Genomic DNA, 18,025 nt, shown 5'->3' on the forward strand with positions numbered 1-18,025 from the left:
CGGCGGCGGCGGCGGCGCGGTGAGAAGGGCATGACGGGAAATGTAGTTCAAGAGCCCGGATGCCGGCGTACGCAAACCCGTCGGTGGCTTTTAAACAAAAAAACGCAGAGGGGTGTATTTGCTTTGCCCTGGAGACGCAGCGAGAGGGTGACGTGTCAGCTCGTTAGGGGCGTGTGCAGAGGAGCAGCTCTAACCTTGCCTCAGGTTGAGTGGGAGGAGCCATGCAGCCGCCCCTGAGCGTGCCGTTGACGGACGTGGTAAGTGACGCGGGTAACCGCCGCTCTCTCCTCGCGCGAGGAAGGGGTCGCTGTGAGGGGACAAAGAAGAAGGAGAGAGGGGGCTGGGGGATGGTCGCGATGCTGCCATGGGGCTCCTCTGGCTCTGCCAACAAAACAGTGCCTCCTTCCCGGGGCATAAATTTAAATCTGCCATGAAGCCGGTGGGCACTGGAGTTGGCGTGGCCAATGAGAGGAAAGACCGGGTTCCCCCTAGTTTACCAACCTCTCCATTTTCCCCACCAGCAAGAATATGGAGTAAGGTGGAGGAATATAATAAGTGAATCAAGACCTGGAAGACAAAAGTTCAAATGCCTACAGGGCCATAAAGCTCACATTGGGCCAGGCACCGTCTTCCAACCTAACCTACCTCACAGGGTCGTTGTGAAGATACAATGAGGAACCGTGACTGCCATTTTTCTTTTTTACTCCTTTGAGTGGGGTGGGATATAAACATGATGGTGAAGAAAATATCCAGCCTGTCCAGGCCCAGTTCTGATTTGGGGTAATACAAGAAGAACAACAACCCTAAAATGATAACAATAAAAAAGAATCTGGGAGACAACCAGGTTATACTAGCCTATGCACGTGACACTTTACAGGCAGACAAATCCAATGTGTGGATGACTTGGGACAGGCTTGCCTGGGTGGGTTGTGTAAGGCTGGGTGGGTTGTGTACTACTAAATACCTGCTCCAAAGTCTGATGTACAAATTTTAAATTAGTCTAGTACGCGAGTGGCGCTGTGGTCTAAACCACTGAGCCTAGGGCTTGCTGATCCGAAGGTGGGCGGTTCGAATCCCTGCAACAGGGTGAGCTCCCATTGCTTGGTCCCTTCTCCTGCCAACCTAGCAGTTCAAAAGCACGTCAAAGTGCAAGTAGATAAATAGGTACTGCTTCGGCAGGAAGGTAAACAACGTTTCTGTGTGCTGCTCTGGTTTCACCAGAAGCAGCTTAGTCATGCTGGCCACATGACTCAGAAAACTGCAAAGCGAGTCGTTTGCAATTGGACTTAACTGTCAGGGGTCCTTTACTTTTTACTAGGGTTGCAATAAATGAAATGGCATTTAATTCATATAAGATGCAACCTTAAATAATGATCAAATTAAGCAGTTATGTTAATAGGAGCCAACAGAAGAGACCTGTTGTGGCTATGGCCAGCATTTGTTGCACATTTCCCGCGCACAGATACTAAATGAGCTTCCCTTAGCAGACAGGAAACTCGAGGATTTGTACATTAATACAGTATGTAAACATGGTGCCTAGCACAATTTTCCTTAAGCACAGTTGCACCTTTTTTATTCAGTCTTAAGATTAACAAAATGTCAACTGGCTTTTTGTGATTGCTGTCATGGCCTTATCATGAGACTGGATCTGAGCATTCCTGAGCACTCAAATCTCAGTTTGAGTCCAGTCCTGCTCCATATTTCAGTTCCATTGTGAAGTAGAGGTGTGTTGTATTAGTTTCATCTTATAAATGAGATTCAGCACATTAATAACATACAGTTTTGATGCATGGAGAGTAGAATTGAGTGTTAGGCATGGGCCACACTCACAACTTGTGAAAATTTACAACCAAAGCAGCAGCTCTTCATACTAACTCAACTTTTTCTTACCCTCCAAATAGGTCATATTAGAGACTATGGACATACTTTTTAGAATAAGAGGAGGCCTTGATCTGGCATTTCAACTTGCCACCACTGATGGTGAGTCTTCATGTCAAACACTGTGTTAGCACAACAGCAAGCAGTGGGTCCTTTTGCAGTATAACTTTCTCTGGTTTTGCATCAGCATATAAAGCATATAAAGGGACATGGGTGGCGCTGTGGGTTAAACCACTGAGCCTAGGGCTTGCCGATCAGAAGGTCGGCAGTTCGAATCCCCGTGACGGGGTGAGCGCCTGTTGCTCGGTCCCAGCTCCTGCCAACCTAGCAGTTCGAAAGCACATCAAAGTGCAAGTAGATAAATAGGTTCTGCTCCGGCGGGAAGGTAAACGGTGTTTACGTGTCCTGCTCTGGTTCACCAGAAGCGGTTTGTCATGCTGGCCACATGACCTGAAAGCTGTACGCCGGCTCCCTCGGCCAATAATGCGAGATGAGCACCGCAACACCAGAGTCAGTCACGACTCGACCTAATGGTCAGCGGTCCCTTTACCTTTACTATAAACATAATACAAAGCAGCAGAAAGTGAATGAGCCAATGTTGGTTTTATGGGCAGCATCCAAAGTTGACCAGAAAATCAGCACAAGCACTTGTGCCTCTAATTTGTTAAGTGGTCTGCTTGAAAAATTAGTAGTTGAAGCTGGGTGATTCCATCCTCCTTCCCAAGTTAAGGATACCACAGAAAAGTAGGCAGAGCATATCAGAGGTTCCACGTTCAGTCCCGGGACTATTTCATTTAAAATGGTGAGGTAGCAGAAGATGGGAAAAACTTCTACCTGAGATCCTGGAGAGTCATTACCAGTCAGATAACAATGGGGTAGATGGGCAAGTAGGTCTGAGGCAGCTTTATGCTTTCACTTTAGCAAATAGTTTTGACAACTAAAGGAGTTTGAATTTCTATGGAAATAATGCAGCTTCAAATAAATGTGTTTTAAGAATATGATGGCTAAAGCGGAAGTGGCTGTCTATAGGGTACTTTTCATGTACTAGTTTACTTTGCTCATTTTATTACTGTGCATTGCTAATTTTAAAAGCAGAATTGAAATGTTTGTCCTGTTTTGTATACATCAAGCAAAAGTTTGCAACATATTGTTCAATAATAGCAAGTGATTCCTGAGTCACTTTTAGGAAGCATATGGACTGTTGGTCATAAGCCTATATTTCAATTTGTACTGCTTGTGTAAAATCTACATTTAAAAAAACTTATAAGTCGTGTGTGTGTGTGTTGGACTAGCCAACATGAGTGACCAGGCTGCAGAAGTGACAGTGATTCCTCTGCTCTGTGCTTTGCTGCTACATGACTGGGGATGGAATTGTCCTGTAGGAGAATTGTAGAATAAGTGCAACATTCTTTGGCATGACATCAGATGTATTAATGAAAATCATATAGAAAAGTTAGGTCACATGTATGCCAAAAGGCGTGCTCTGGTCCATGGGGTCATGAAGAGTCAGACACGACTAAACAACAAACAATGCCAAAAGGGGCAGGTTTCCAAAGTTCCCCAAGCAGCTTACCTCCTTGGGGTTTTTTTGCTCCTGTTGTGAGGAAGTTCTTTAATTTTAAACCTTTACTTTCAATGAACAATCACAGCTTCTTGTCATGCACAGTGAGAGAGTGAAGAATTACTATTTCTTTTTGTTACATCATCCTTCAGAATATTTAAAGTGTGCAACTAGCTCCTCAATTTCTTTCATCTTCTTTGTTTTCTCTGTGTGTTTTAGATTCGTCAACAAAAGAGGCACTGAAATATGTTTTCAGTGATCTTACAGCCAAACTGGCTTCAGATGTGCTGGTATTCAGAATCTGTCACAGCTCGGTGTATCTGTGGCCAAATAGTGGGAAAAATTCAGTTGCAATAGAGCTTACAGATGATTCTGCATGTAAGGAAATACTACGATTTATTCAGTGAGTATAGCTCAACAAAAATAAGAATGATATTTGAGGGTTCTGGTAGTATACTCATTTCTCAGTATAAGTTGATTTTATTACTGTTTTTCAGATTTGAGCAGGAAGATGATAACAAACGCAGGTTTTCAAAAAAGAAAGATAAAAAGTTACAAGAACTGGTATGTTTACCTTTCCTTGCTATGGCTTTGTAGAACTGAGTGAATGAAACCATTATGACATTTTTATAGCCAAATCATGCATTTGGTGTAAATGCAGAAGTTTACACATTCAGATTTTTGATATAATACTGCACTAGTGGATTGATCAGTCAACTCAACCCCCCCACCCCACCTCCTTGCAAGTCTGTCGCACAAATTAGAGGAGATGTTAGATATCTTTGTCTCTTAATTTCTTTTAAATGCAGTTACAGGTCACCTAATTTGGATTGGAACTGTGATGCTTGGAGGAGAAAGGTGTTTAACCCTTTTAACATGGTCAATTTTAAGAATGAGATTTTCCTCCACAAAAAATATTTTGTGCTTTTTTAAGGAAAACATAATAACTGGGGTGGGGGCGGTAAACTGCACAGCTTGCACATTAATTTTTTTATTATTTACAGCAACCTATAGTAAATATAGATCTTATGCTGGAAATGACAACTTCGTTAGATCCTCTTTCTCCAATCATTGAAAAGGAGAGCAGGGGGCATCACTACATAAGCATGACATTGCCAGTTGATGCTGTTGTCTCTGTGTCTCCAGAAGAAATGTGGCGGAAGTAAGTGGATTATGCATAAAGGATGTGCTTGAGTATTTTTATTGTATGATGTTTGCATATTTATTATGCGAAGGTGGGTATATCTCTGCTGAATTTTATAACATCCTTAAATCTACAGTTGTAATAATTAGGGCAAAAAGAAGTGTGCTGAATTGTTATCTTGTTACTCAGAAAAGTAGTTGCCCAAGAAGTAGATTGTTCAGAAAGACTGAAATACCTAAAGGTTTGCATGACATAGCCCAATGTTACAACTAGAGGTTATGCACTTGGAAATAAATTAAAATCTTCTGGCAGGGAAAAGTTCAGGGCCGTCTCAAGCACGTCTGGCGCTGTGGTGCGGAGATCGCTCCGGCGCCCCCACCCCGCTCCGTTTCTTGCTGCGGCTGGTGGGCGGGCGCAGCGCACCACGCACGCCGCCCTAGCACCCCACGCCACCCAGCCTACCCCTAGTGCCGGCCCTGGAATAGTTATCTTCATTGGGCTTGAGAGAAATTGTGTTTCAGCTACTCCATGATGCGAATAGAAAAAGGCACAGTGTTGGTAAAATTTGGGTAGTGCTAGTTTATATTTATGCATACAAAATGTTAAAAGGTAAATGGACCCCTGACCATTAAGTCCAGTCGTGACCAACTCTGGGGTTGCGGCGCTCATCTAGCTCTATTGGCCGAGGGAGCTGGCGTACAGCTTCCAGGTCATGTGGCCAGCATGACTAAGCCGCTTCTGGTGAACCAGAGCAGCACACGGAAACGCCGTTTACCTTCCCGCTGGAGCGGTACCTCTTTATCTACTTGCACTTTGACATGCTTTCGAACTGCTAGGTTGGCAGGAGCTGGGACCGAACAACGGGAGCGCACCCCATCGCGGGGATTCGAACCACTGACCTTCTGATCGGCAAGCCCTAGGCTCTGTGGTTTAACCCACAATGCCACCCGCGTCCCATGCAAAATGTTATAAACCTTTTAAAAGGTTTCTTCAAGCCTAAGCAAGGAAGAGATAGTATGTAGTACAATGTAATCCTGCCATGTATTGCAGTGGAGCATGCATCCTCTGTTTCCAATATATAGACTGCCATTTATATAAATATTAAACTGACTAGGTGCCAATAGCCAAGTTCCTTTTACTCTTATATATGTGCCAGTCTCGTTATTGAATTTAAGTGAGTAATCCTCAGTCTATATTGGTTTCTTTCAATTGTTTCCTGATACGGTCTCTCTTTTCCATATCAAAAGCTTCTGATAAATTAAAAAAAGCTGCAAAAAGCTATTTAGATGTATCCTAAGTTTTTTATTAGACTCTGTAATCTAAAACATTGACCAATGTGCAAAATCCCCTATCAATTCTGTCATCTTGAGCACATGCTCCATGCCTTCTTTCGCATATGCACATTCACCGGTCAATTCTCATTAACCCCAGTATAGATACAACTGTATAAAGTGTAGCAAAGCAGCTTATTATGGGACTTCTTCTCCATCTCTTGAAGAATGCACATAGTTTGTGAGTAAAAAAGTCATTCTGATTTTCTGATGTTCTTAAATAGTTCCATCAATATTTTGCAGTGTACGAAGTCTCCTGGTGAATGCGATTCATACACAGCTAACCGATATGGAAAAGTGCATTTTGAAATATATGCAAGGAACAACTGTTGTGGTGCCTGAACAATTTCATTTCATGCTACCAGGAAAAAAACATCTTGTAACAGTCTCATATCCTACAGGCGTTTCTGATCAGAAATTGGAGACTTACAGACAGGTACCTTATGTTGAAAGATTGTTTGGATGGTGATAACTAAAACTCGGCATAGTTAATAATTTTACATTATATAATTATTAGTAAAAGTAATGTATAGTTGTTCCCTTTGTTAAACTAATCTGACCTTTAGGTTCTATGTACTGAAGTTCATTGCTATGAAGTGGCCTATGTCTACTGCCATACACATTATGATGTATACTGTTTTTCCAACTATGATATTTTTAAAATAGCACAAGAGTGGGGGACTGTTTTCAGCCTGAAGGTCACATCCCCCCATAGGAAACCCTCCTTGGGCTGCATGCTGATGCTGGGTGTGTCCAGAAGCAAAAGTGAGTGGATCAAGTGGATATAACTCTAATGCTTACTTTTGTAAAATAGGCTACCTTACAGCCATGCAGAAATCTGTTTTCTTCATTCACTTTTGCTTCTCCAACCTCCATCCAGTTAAGCAAGAGGCATTATGCAGGAGACCTTTCAGCCAGGCAAAAGTCTTCAAGGAATGTATGGAGCACATCTAGTGGGGGTGTGGCCTGCAGAGAGTGGGTGTGTCTTTTCTATATACAAATTGCTCTGTATTTGCACAGGGATTCCTTATAGTGTGTGCTGTGCACTCAATACAAACAAAGCCAGACATTGTGATATATGTGTGTGGCTACTGCCAAAAGCTGTAGTGCGACATGGCTCCCTCCTCTGGTAACATGCACAGAAATGAAGGATGTAATGTGATGTCATCAAATTCCAAGCTTTCCCTTTTCCTGCGCTATTTCACGGGTTGCTTTTTTGTGGGGTGAGAGAAAGTTGGAGCATGATGCTGCCACATGTTTTTTTCCTCTTCATATTATCCGGGCAAAGAGAAAGAAGAAATGCTAGGTTACTGGATTCCGTGTCATCCGCACATCTCTCACAACATCTGGTTCTGCCTTCAGAGAATCCATTACACATGAGTGGAGCCCTGGGTAGAGCTTGATGGCTTGAAATTTGCAAAGGCTTTTCTGTTTTCTATGGATATACCCTCTCTCATTTTTACTTTGCTTTTAGGAATTACATAGACGGTTTAATCTACCGTTTGACAGACCTTATTTCCGAAGGGCTAATGCCTATCATTTTCCAGATGAACCATTCAAAGATGGATATCTCAGGAACCCACATGTACATCTCAACCCACCTGGTATAGAGTCTGGGATGGTGAGTTTCATTTTTACTTGCTCTCATCTAATGGCCCAATAAGGAAACAGGTACATATGCTGACTGCATTGCAAGAGAACTGGGAGGCTCTTCTTGGGAATTTCAGCTAACATTTTGACATTGATGGTTCTTCCTAGTGCATGCATACTTAGCAGTATCTTAGTTCCAGTCCCCTAATTTGCAAACAAATTCACTATCTGTCTTCTACTGGGAAATATACTGGCAGTATTGAAAGGAGAGGGGAGACAGCACAGAACACACGATGGGACTAGCTGCTCTTAGACAGCTCTTCCCGGACTTCTTTCTCAATGGCTGTTCCACATGGTCATTAAACATTTTATGACAAATTATGAAGAATTACTACCTTGCTTTCCTGTTGGTTCTCCATCCTTTTTCCCCTTTAGTAGCATATATTTTAAATTACTGTATATTGTTGGTTTTTACGGCCCCCAGAAATCTTTAGTAAAAATACTTTTAATAAAATTAGTAATAGCAATAAAAATACCAATTTGAAATACAAAATTACTATCATAATAATATTCTGAACCTGACATGCAGGACTACAACGTGCTTTTTCTTTCCTACCCAGGTGTATTTGGTATATGGCACATATAGTTACCATCATTACATGCAGGATCATATTGATGATAATGGCTGGGGCTGTGCCTATCGGTCACTACAGACCATATGCTCATGGTTCAGGCATCAGGGATACATGGACCGGTCAATACCAACACACAAGGAAATCCAACAGGTACTGAAGACTTCCAGGTTTGGGTTCCTTGAAAAACAACAGCTCCCAGTAGAATTGTATGTTTGGTATAGCCCACCTGCACTTACCAGACTATATGCGGTTTGACATTTCTGAAACTTGCATTTTGAATGATTGGGTACTCCACTTTATGTTTGTGCCCCATCACTGCAGCACTGAGCTGGTAAACCTGTGTCTGCATTCCGCTTTAGATTGGAAATGGACACTCACGTGATAAACGGCTCCTGCATACACCATGTTGGGCAGAAGGATCCTAGTCTAGCCTAAAATTACAGTTATATACATTTTCTATTTTGATATTTATCATATACTGGCTAAAAGCAAACTTTATTATGGCTGGAACAGTTTTAGTGTCAGATGTAACATCTCAAGTCAATTTTAGCCTAAGAAGCTTTTCCCACAGCACCACCTTATGTTAATAAAATTGCGTATCAATTGTGATGAATAATTTTAATTTTGTAAAGATAAATATTTTCCCCTCTTTATCCCATTTCTAATAAACCAGATTTAAAATAGTAGTTGTTGTTGTTGTTGTTTAGTCGTTTAGTCGTGTCCGACTCTTCGTGACCCCATGGACCATAGCACGCCAGGCACTCCTGTCTTCCACTGCCTCCCGCAGTTTGGTCAAACTCATGTTCGTAGCTTCGAGAACACTGTCCAACCATCTTGTCCTCTGTCGTCCCCTTCTCCTAGTGCCCTCAATCTTTCCCAACATCAGGGTCTTTTCCAAGGATTCTTCTCTTCTCATGAGGTGGCCAAAGTATTGGAGCCTCAGCTTCACGATCTGTCCTTCCAGGGAGCACTCAGGGCTGATTTCCTTAAGAATGGATAGGTTTGATCTTCTAGCAGTCCATGGGACTCTCAAGAGTCTCCTCCAGCACCATAATTCAAAAGCATCAATTCTTCGGCGATCAGCCTTCTTGATGGTCCAGCTCTCATAATAGTAGTATAGAGGCTATTATTAAATAGTAGTATAGAGGCTATTATTATTATTATTATTATTATTATTATTATTATTATTATTACAGTTCTGGTACAAATGACATGTTACTTTTGTATTTTCATTTGTGATGGTTCCAAAGGCTCTAGTTGATGTTGGAGACAAGCAACCGGGATTTGTTGGATCACGCCAATGGATTGGTTCTATCGAAGTGCAGCTTGTACTGAATCAACTCCTAGGGATAACTTCAAAAATACTCTTCGTCAGGTAAGAATGCTCATGGGAAAAACTGAGGAAGGTTCTGCAGCTCAGCGGCAGAACACATGATTTGCATGCAAAATGTTCCAGCTTTAATCCCCAGCATCTGTAGGTAAAGCTGGGAATTAACTGCTGCTTGAAACGCTGAAGAGCTACTACCAGTAAGTGTAAACAATACTGATGGATCAGTGGTCTGACTCAGTGCATGGTAGCTTCCCCTGTTCCTAATTTCTAACAAAACCAATATGGCTCAAGAATCAGGTGAAGAAACAAGTGACTCAGAGGATGAGCCACAATACCAAAGCACAAATCATAGAATACACCATTAAATGACAGATAAGGCACCAGATTCCATGTTAACAAAAAGAAGCGCAGTCAGCACCTGAGTGGATAGCGATTGGATATTTTGTCATTTAGTGACCATTATGTTCATTATCAAGAGACTGTAAAAATATATTAATTCTGGATTATTTTATTTATGGTGGTCAACTCTAAAATGGAATTAAAGACCGAACATTTTATTCAATTGTAATTTCATTCTAGACCAAACACAACATTTTTACCACTGATATAATACTATAACCTTTGTAAAATTGATTCCAGTTTCTAGGTAAAAGAATGTCCTAATGTTATTTTCTGTCACTGTTAGAAGCAGCATACAGTTTGCTTTAGATTTTTATTATTGGGACTGACAGACATACCAGCAGTAAGGTTTTCATAGCAGACGTAGAGCACCTTGGAGATTTCCCTTTAATGTGTAATCTATATGCTGTTTTTAATAATAATAATAATAATAATAATAATAATTATTATTATTATTATTATTATTATTATTATTATTATTATTTACACCCCACCCATCTGGCTGGGGTTCCCCAGCCACTCTGGGCGGCTTCCAACAGAAAAATGAAATAATATAATCTATTAAACATTAAAAGCCTCCCTAAACAGGGCTGCCTTCAGATGTCTTCCAAAAATCTGGTAGCTGTTTTTCTCTTTGACATCTGATGGGAGGGCGTTCCACAGGGCAGGCGCCACCACCGAGAAGGCCCTCTGCCTGGTTCCCTGCAACTTGGCTTATTGCAACAAGGGAACCGCCAGAAGGCCCTCAGTACTGGACCTCAGTACAATGGGGGTAGAGACCAAGCTATATAAGTTCCTAATTTGTGTTATGAAGAGTGCAGCTTAATACACTGACCTGTATGCTGTATAGTTTCATGAAGAATATATTGAAAAAAGATAACGCTTGGTAACTATTTGTCATAGGTGGCAATGCCAATTATCATTCCTTCCACTATCTCTCTAATGGAAATAGGAAAATCCAGTATACCATTCATCTGTTGAAGTACTTAAAATGAGGTGGTTTTTTTCAACTGAGAATGCTGCAACTTACACGTTACCAGTAGTTCTGACTACCGTGTTTTCAGGGGAATCCATTGCAACACACCTTAGATGGGTACTGCTGAAACCAATACTCAAAACACAGGTCAGGGGGGAGGCAGAGGGGGCTCAGTCTTTTGTGATGTTACTGTTTTTAGCAGGCTGTGGTGTGCATGATTGTGAGGAACATAATGGATTGGAACTTGTGGCTTTCATTAACCCACCCCCACCCCCAATTTAAGCATGAGCTGAAAACGATGACAACTTTTTCTTCTAGCCAAGGGTCTGAGCTGGCTTCTCAGGGAAGAGAACTTGCTAATCATTTCAAGACTGAGGGAACACCAGTGATGATTGGTAAGATTTTAAATACCACCCAATCCACGTTATCCCAACCTTTCTATTCTAAATATGCTACTGACCCTTTAAAAGCAAAAAGCACAGTGTGTTGGCTTTGGAGATTCTGGTTACTTTCTTAACCCCTATCTTGGGACTGTGCTACTTTAGTACACAGATAAGGGATTGCTTGTTAAATGTTTGAATGTTCTGCAACTATATTTCCCCAGGAGAAAATAGCAAATCCAGGAAAAGCTGCTTCTACCAACATTTTCCTTTTTATAAATGGACACCTTTCAGTCATGTGATCCTCTATTTGCATTCAGAGGTGATTCAGTCTTGGGAAGAGCTGTTCAGAATGTAAAGCTATGTCTGTGGCAACTCTTTTTTCACTACTGACATGTTGAGTCTATTAGTTCAATGTAGGAATGCAGTGTTTAAAAGCAGAGCTTGTCAGGAATCTAACAAAAACCTCTGTCGCCACATGATTGTGAATCATAGTCTTTCTTTTGTTTATCTTGCTTTTTAGATAGTTTTGAAGTGGCTTAACAGCAGTAAAGAAACATCTGGCCTGTGATTTATTTTTATTTTTTATCCCGTGTGAGGCTCCTTAATGAAAAAAGATCTTCTGGAGTCTTAAGCAAGATAAGAGTCCCTGTATACCTGTAGGTGACCTTCATCCACTAGTTGTTTCTGTCCTATCTTACTTTGGAAAGTAAGTCTAATTAAGTCCCACCTTAAGAAATAAGATGGAACTTAATTAAACTTTTTTTTCCAAGTGACCTTGTAATTATCCATACAATTTGAATGTCTTCCTTACCATTTGTTTTCACAAATGCCACCTGTGGCAAAGATGTACTGACTGCACCCAGTCATATTTTCAGAAGATTTCCACATCAGCTGCCCAAGGTGTCTCCTGTAATTTTAGATATTCTATTCAGTTTCCAAGGTCCAAGTTTGTAGAAGAGGGAGTGGGAGCAAAATGATTCAGTTCTCTCAGCCCCAATTCGAGCATCACCAGAGTGGTGCTCTTCACATGGTGGAACAACACAACTTTCATTCCCACTAATTGGATAACACAACATATGAGCTGGGTAGTGTACGTCAACATCCAATAAGATAAAGGACCTCCTTTTACAATTTTAGTCTTTAGCCTATGCTTGCCCACTTGATGTGCTCTTATGTCAGCCTCCAGAGACAGAAAATGCAGTGTTCCTTTTTTTATCTCTTCAGTACATCGTTCTCAACTTGCTGTTGACACTTAAAAAACTCTGTTTTGTGCAGATATTTCATACTGTTTGGGAATATATATTTTTTAGACTACCTACCTCTAGAAATGACTTTTATTTTAAGGATCATGCATGATGTTTTCTTATCAGTTTTGAGTGGGTAAAGGGACCCCTGACAATTTAGTCCAGTCGCGAACCACTCTGGGGTTGCGGCACTCATCTTGCTTTACAGGCAAGGGAGCCAGCGTTTGTCTGCTTCCGCAGACAGTTTTTTCTGGGTCATGTGGCCAGCATGACTAAGTCACTTCTGGCAAAACCAGAGCAGCGCAGGGAAACGCCGTTTACCTTCCCACCGGAGCGGTACCTATTTATCTACTTGCACTTTTGGGTGTGCTTTCGAACTGCTAGGTTGGCAGGAGCTGGGACTGAGCAACGGGAGCTCACCCCATCACAGGGATTCAAACCGCCAACCTTTCGATTGGCAAGCCCAAGTTTAACCCACAGTGCCATCCATGTCCCTTTGAGTGGTTATATTGCTCAAAACAAAACAGACTGCAATTCTAAAAATACTAACTAAGGAGTAAACCTCATTGAACACAATTGGAATTCCTTCTGAGTTAACTCACTTTATTTTCAGTCCTATGCATGTTTATCTATAATAGCTTATTTCCTGCACAGGTCCATTTTGGCTTCTTTCAGCCTTTGTCGAGTTTTCTTCTACCATGCATTTCCACGAAAGGCTTTTAGAATTGACTTTTAGATTTTCGGAAATGAAAATTTCCTGCTTGATCATTTAAAAGTATGATTAGTAAATGATAATTTTGTCTTTGAATGTACTGTCTTACCTCTCCATCTTCTTTCTCTCCTTTTCTCTATTCAGGTGGTGGAGTCTTGGCTCACACAATTCTAGGAGTAGCATGGAATGAGATCACAGGGCACATAAGATTTCTGATCCTAGACCCACATTATACCGGAGCAGAGGATCTGCATATTATATTAGAAAAGGTGAGACTCTGCATATGTTAATACTGAAAGGGAATATTTTGTGATATGTTTTTAAAAGTCTGCGATTCACTTCTCCATCATTAAACCATGGCATTTTGTTTCATCTTTACCTGACAAATGGTGATGTAACTGTATCTTGTTTAGAAACAATCTATCTTCAAACCATTGTTTATGAAGCTGGTTTGTTGCAATAAGCCATGCTTAAGATTAATTACAATTTAGGCTTCAGACATAATTTTAAACAATAATCAAAAGTGGGTGCAAAAGTTTACAATCTGGCCATGTTGGAGAGAGAAGAAGAATCGTAAGCCAAGGTTTCCTGCTGCACATTCCCAACAGAGCTGAATAAACCAAGAGGTGTTTTGTTATCCTTTGTGTGTATGAATTAGTAGAACAAAGCTTCTGACATTCATATCAATTTTACTAAAATGCCAGCTATTTTATTAGAAGCAACAGACTTAACAGTGTATTGTTTTTCTTCTATACAGGGCTGGTGTGGATGGAAGGGTCCAGATTTCTGGAACAAAGATGCTTATTATAACCTGTGTCTTCCTCAACGACCAAAAATTATTTAAATGGCTATTTAGATGATCATGGTAAACTACCGGAAGTTCTGTAAAGTACACAAACACACTTACGCAGTGATTAATTATTTTACCTTAACATAGTATTATGTTGCTCACCACCTGTTAAAAAAAATGCTAATCCAATATATTAGTGTCCAAATAATGAGGGGGGTTTCAAATAAAACCTGATTATTAAACATTGTTATTTCCTAATAGCTGGCCTTTCTGCATTTATAATCTGATCCTAACAGCGCAATACCATACATAACTGTTCAGAGTATACGCTGCTCAACAAAATCATGTACATTTTAACCCTCTGTTTGAACACTGGTTAAAGGTATTTGTAAAGTGGATCTTGGGACCTCACAACAATGCTAATTTTTAATAAGCATTCCTTGAGTGTGTTTGTGTGTGATATATGGAGCATTTGTTGTGGAAGGAACAAAATACCAATCACAAAATCAGTGCTAGATGTCACATAGTTACTTGGGGCATAGATGGTAGAAAGAGAGGGCACAGTTTATACATAAATATTTTATTGTGTGAATACAGGAATTAATATTTTTTAAATCTTCTTCAAGAAGCAACCCATTCTCCTTCTTAGAAGGCACTGTTCAAAATATTTGGTTTTGAGATGCAGACTTATTTCTTTGTAAAGTTCTTAGCGTTCACACATCTTCTTGCAATAATTGGCTTTCACGTGACATCAAAGACTTCATCTTTATTCTATTTAAATGCAAAGAAAAGATTTGTATTTCATATATAAATCCTGCATCTGAATTAAGCATATGCTAACCTATACATAGCACTCAGTTTCAGCTTGGCATATCTTAGTCTTAGAAATCAGTTTTGTGGGAGGTATTTGCTTACTCCTATCCCTTTGGCAGCTTAGATGCTCTCCCCCCCCCACCTCATGCATACAGATTCACCATGTCAGGGTTGTTACAGCTTTCTTTTTTTGTTTAGACCATTTTATGTCGGTTTTCCAACTTACATAAGCAGTCAACATAATGACCATGAAGAATTTTTAAACAAAAAAAATCCCTTTAGAATAAACAAAAAAAGCAACACTTGAATACACAGAATAACCCAATTAAAATAAGTGGAGATAACCAGGTATACAGTACCAGCATAAGAGCACAATAATATGGCTATGAACTGTAAACATTTTTAAAAATTGTTTGGGGCTGTGTTCTCAAAATGTTAAGAGAGGTTGCGGTAGCACTTGGCTTTTTAAAAGAGAGTTGAGAATGACTAGGCAAATAAGTGAAATACTTGTTACCTGTCCTGGAAGGAGCCCTTCTCCTTAATTCTAAGTGCATATTGCTCTGTGGTAAGGAAATGACACTCAATATATAATGTTATATAAGTATCCAATCTGTATTCCTCACATTGGAGGAGGTAATATTAAATGGGTGCTGTTTAAGGTGGACGGATAGGGTTCCTAGACTGGGACAGTAATACTAAACACTCTTACTAGGAATTTCCACTAAAATCCAATGGGCTTACTTCTGAGTAAACCTGTTCAGGATTAGGTTGCATAACTAACAGTATCTGAAATATATTTTGTATTTAAACTACTGTAATTGAAGTGTCCTAGGGCAGGGGTGAGAAACCTTGGGCTCAGAGGTCAAATGTGGCTTTCCAGGCCTTCCTGTCTGGTCCTGGAGCTCTCTCCAGGCCACACATCACACCAGCTGTGCTTCATCTCCACCACACCCCACCCTGCCTGAGTGTTTTTGCATGGCTGGAACATGCCCTTGAACTCTGGTTTCTTGCTTGCCAGGTTTGGGGTGTGTGTGTAAGCTAGCCTACTATACAAATGAATACATGTATGTCCATTTTCACTGTGTCTGTTTGATACGTCTTTTACCAGACAGAAGTTGTGTCAGATAAAACATTGTGCTTTGAAGAAGCTGCCTTGTATCTATTGTCTAGTGAAAACTAAATGCCATACCATTTGATCTCCTCTTCTTGCTTATGGATCTCTTGCTTTCATAAGCTCGTTTCTGTCTTGCTTCTGTGTCTTTAAGCAAGCAGTCATCATGCAGAGAGTAACTAAGCTGTGTTGTTGCTTTCCTGTTTTGAATGTGTTTCATTTTCCTGAGGAACTGTGCACAATCCAAAAATCCAAAAGCCCATGCAAGGTCTTCTGCTGTTTCACCATTATTATTGCGCAAGCTAAAAAAGAGAGAATTAAAACAAAATCAATACATTTGACTGATTATTATTATTTTGATAAAGTAAAGCGAAATAACAATTGTTAAGTGAACTAGTATGAATTTTTTAAACTCTTTTAACGGTGCAATTCTGTAAATACCTACCCAAAAGTGGGTCTCAATTAGTTTAGTTGGGAATCCTGTGCATTGTTTTCGGGGAGTAAATTACATTGAGTCCAATAGGACCTACTTCTGGCTAAATGTGTAAGATAGTGCTCCATGGCTCTGATCTAACTAAAGGTCATAATTGTTATGTTGAAATCAACATGACAAATTTAGGTATAGCTAATTTTAAGCCCCCTTGATTTCAGTAAGACTTCAAAGTGTATCTAACTAAAGTATATTGGGACTTAAATTTCCATCCTTTACCAAATTTACCTCAAAGGCCATTGTAAAAGTTGTGCGCAAGTGATTATTCGTAAATTAAACTGCAATTTGAACTTGTACAGCATATTTTAATTAATCAAAATAATTCTACTGTAATAATTCCCCTCTCCTTGCATTGTTTCTCCAAACTAAAGAGATCAGTAATAACTACATTTCTGTTGTTGCTAACTTTAGGATTCATATTCAAATCTCCATTCACATTTCCTCAATATAAACACCATAGCTTTGTTTGGATACATTATGTGATTAGTAATTGAATTGGTACACTTACTCAATGTCAGCATGACTGGCAACTAGCAAAGTAAGACACTCCAAACTCCCAACTTTAGCTGCCTTGTGAATTGGAGCTTCCCCAATCCAGTCCTGAATAAATAGAGATGTTTCCTTTTGTAAACACAGCCATACATAATGGTTGTAATCAGATACTATAAAAGTGGTGGGGATCTCTTGCATAGTGCTGCGCTACTTAAAATTGCCACAATCTCCAATCCAAAAATCCTCATCTTTCAGGGCACAATTCACAAACCAAGACCAACACCTGCAACAGAATTAGCTGTACAGCCCACAGTTCTCTGGATTGGGCCACACTGGGAAAATATGTGCATTGTAACCAAACTTACTCTCTCCCCAAATAGTGATTTTTTTTACATTTTGCTATACAATGGCACCTAGTATATGCTAAACTGAAGTACTATCAAAACTATTCTGACATATCTAGCTTTGCATCAACCTTGTTCATAGTGTTAGTGTTACACTGGAATGGACAGCTATTGTTTAAGAGGATGAGGTCTGTTGGAGCCAGACTGCCTTCCTGAAAAATAGAAAACATAACTTATACCTGTTGGTTCAGATTGGCTCCTGTCTGCTGTTGCCAAAGTAGGAAGAAAGCATGTCCTCCACAAGCAGCCAGATGAGCTGGGGACTGACAAAATCCATCAGCAGCTAAATTCACTTCAGTCCCAGCTTCCAGAAGGTGGCTCTGCCCATCAGTCTACAAGTCAGATAAATGTTTGAAACATTTATTGTTCATAAATGTGATTTACCACCCCCTCAGTAGCAAAAACCAAGGTTCCCAATAAATTATGATGAAAATGATGAAGCATTTGCTGCATTGTAGAAGTGTGACTTCTCATTGATCTTAAAAGTCTGCGAGTTTAACCGGCAATGTTAACATCTAGAAATCTAAAAACACAAGACATTAAAAAGAAAGGCTTTCCAAGCATTACCTCTGTGTTGCAATCCAACAGTAACATTATTTCTTCTTGCCTTCCTCCAGTACACTTGCAGCAAAAGTTGTGGTTGGATTGGTTGACTTCCAGCACAGCTTTACTCTATCCAGTGAATCTAACCCCAGACTGGCAGAAGAGAGACACTCTAGCTGCAATCCCGCCCTCTCTGCCG

General features: G+C 40.3%; 2 protein-coding genes across 3 annotated transcripts; one reads left to right on the forward strand and one right to left on the reverse strand.

Annotated features, from left to right (window-relative positions):
• Nucleotides 1–118: 118 nt before the first annotated feature.
• UFSP2 (UFM1 specific peptidase 2) lies at nucleotides 119–16,233 on the forward strand. The gene is made up of 12 exons (XM_035111750.3): nucleotides 119–257; nucleotides 1,902–1,980; nucleotides 3,659–3,842; nucleotides 3,937–4,003; nucleotides 4,444–4,601; nucleotides 6,158–6,350; nucleotides 7,389–7,535; nucleotides 8,125–8,289; nucleotides 9,390–9,514; nucleotides 11,163–11,239; nucleotides 13,328–13,452; nucleotides 13,941–16,233. The coding sequence occupies exons 1-12, from the start codon at nucleotides 222–224 to the stop codon at nucleotides 14,025–14,027; spliced, it is 1,443 nt and encodes a 480-aa protein (XP_034967641.2). The 5' UTR covers nucleotides 119–221; the 3' UTR covers nucleotides 14,028–16,233.
• ANKRD37 (ankyrin repeat domain 37) lies at nucleotides 14,538–18,012 on the reverse strand. Of its 2 annotated transcripts, XM_060278770.2 has the most exons (5): nucleotides 17,851–18,012; nucleotides 17,463–17,615; nucleotides 16,896–16,987; nucleotides 15,976–16,199; nucleotides 14,538–14,744 (listed from the first exon to the last, which is right to left on the reverse strand). In XM_060278770.2, the coding sequence occupies exons 1-5, from the start codon at nucleotides 17,875–17,877 to the stop codon at nucleotides 14,740–14,742; spliced, it is 501 nt and encodes a 166-aa protein (XP_060134753.2). In that variant the 5' UTR covers nucleotides 17,878–18,012; the 3' UTR covers nucleotides 14,538–14,739. The 2 variants fall into 2 exon arrangements, with proteins under 2 accessions (XP_060134753.2, XP_088517166.1); XM_088661040.1 differs by having other exon boundaries at nucleotides 14,538–16,199; nucleotides 17,851–17,989.
• Nucleotides 18,013–18,025: the final 13 nt, after the last annotated feature.

Source organism: Zootoca vivipara, chromosome Z1 (assembly GCF_965207765.1).
Source record: "Zootoca vivipara chromosome Z1, rZooViv2.hap1.1, whole genome shotgun sequence".
Classification (NCBI taxonomy): Eukaryota; Metazoa; Chordata; class Lepidosauria; order Squamata; family Lacertidae; genus Zootoca; species Zootoca vivipara.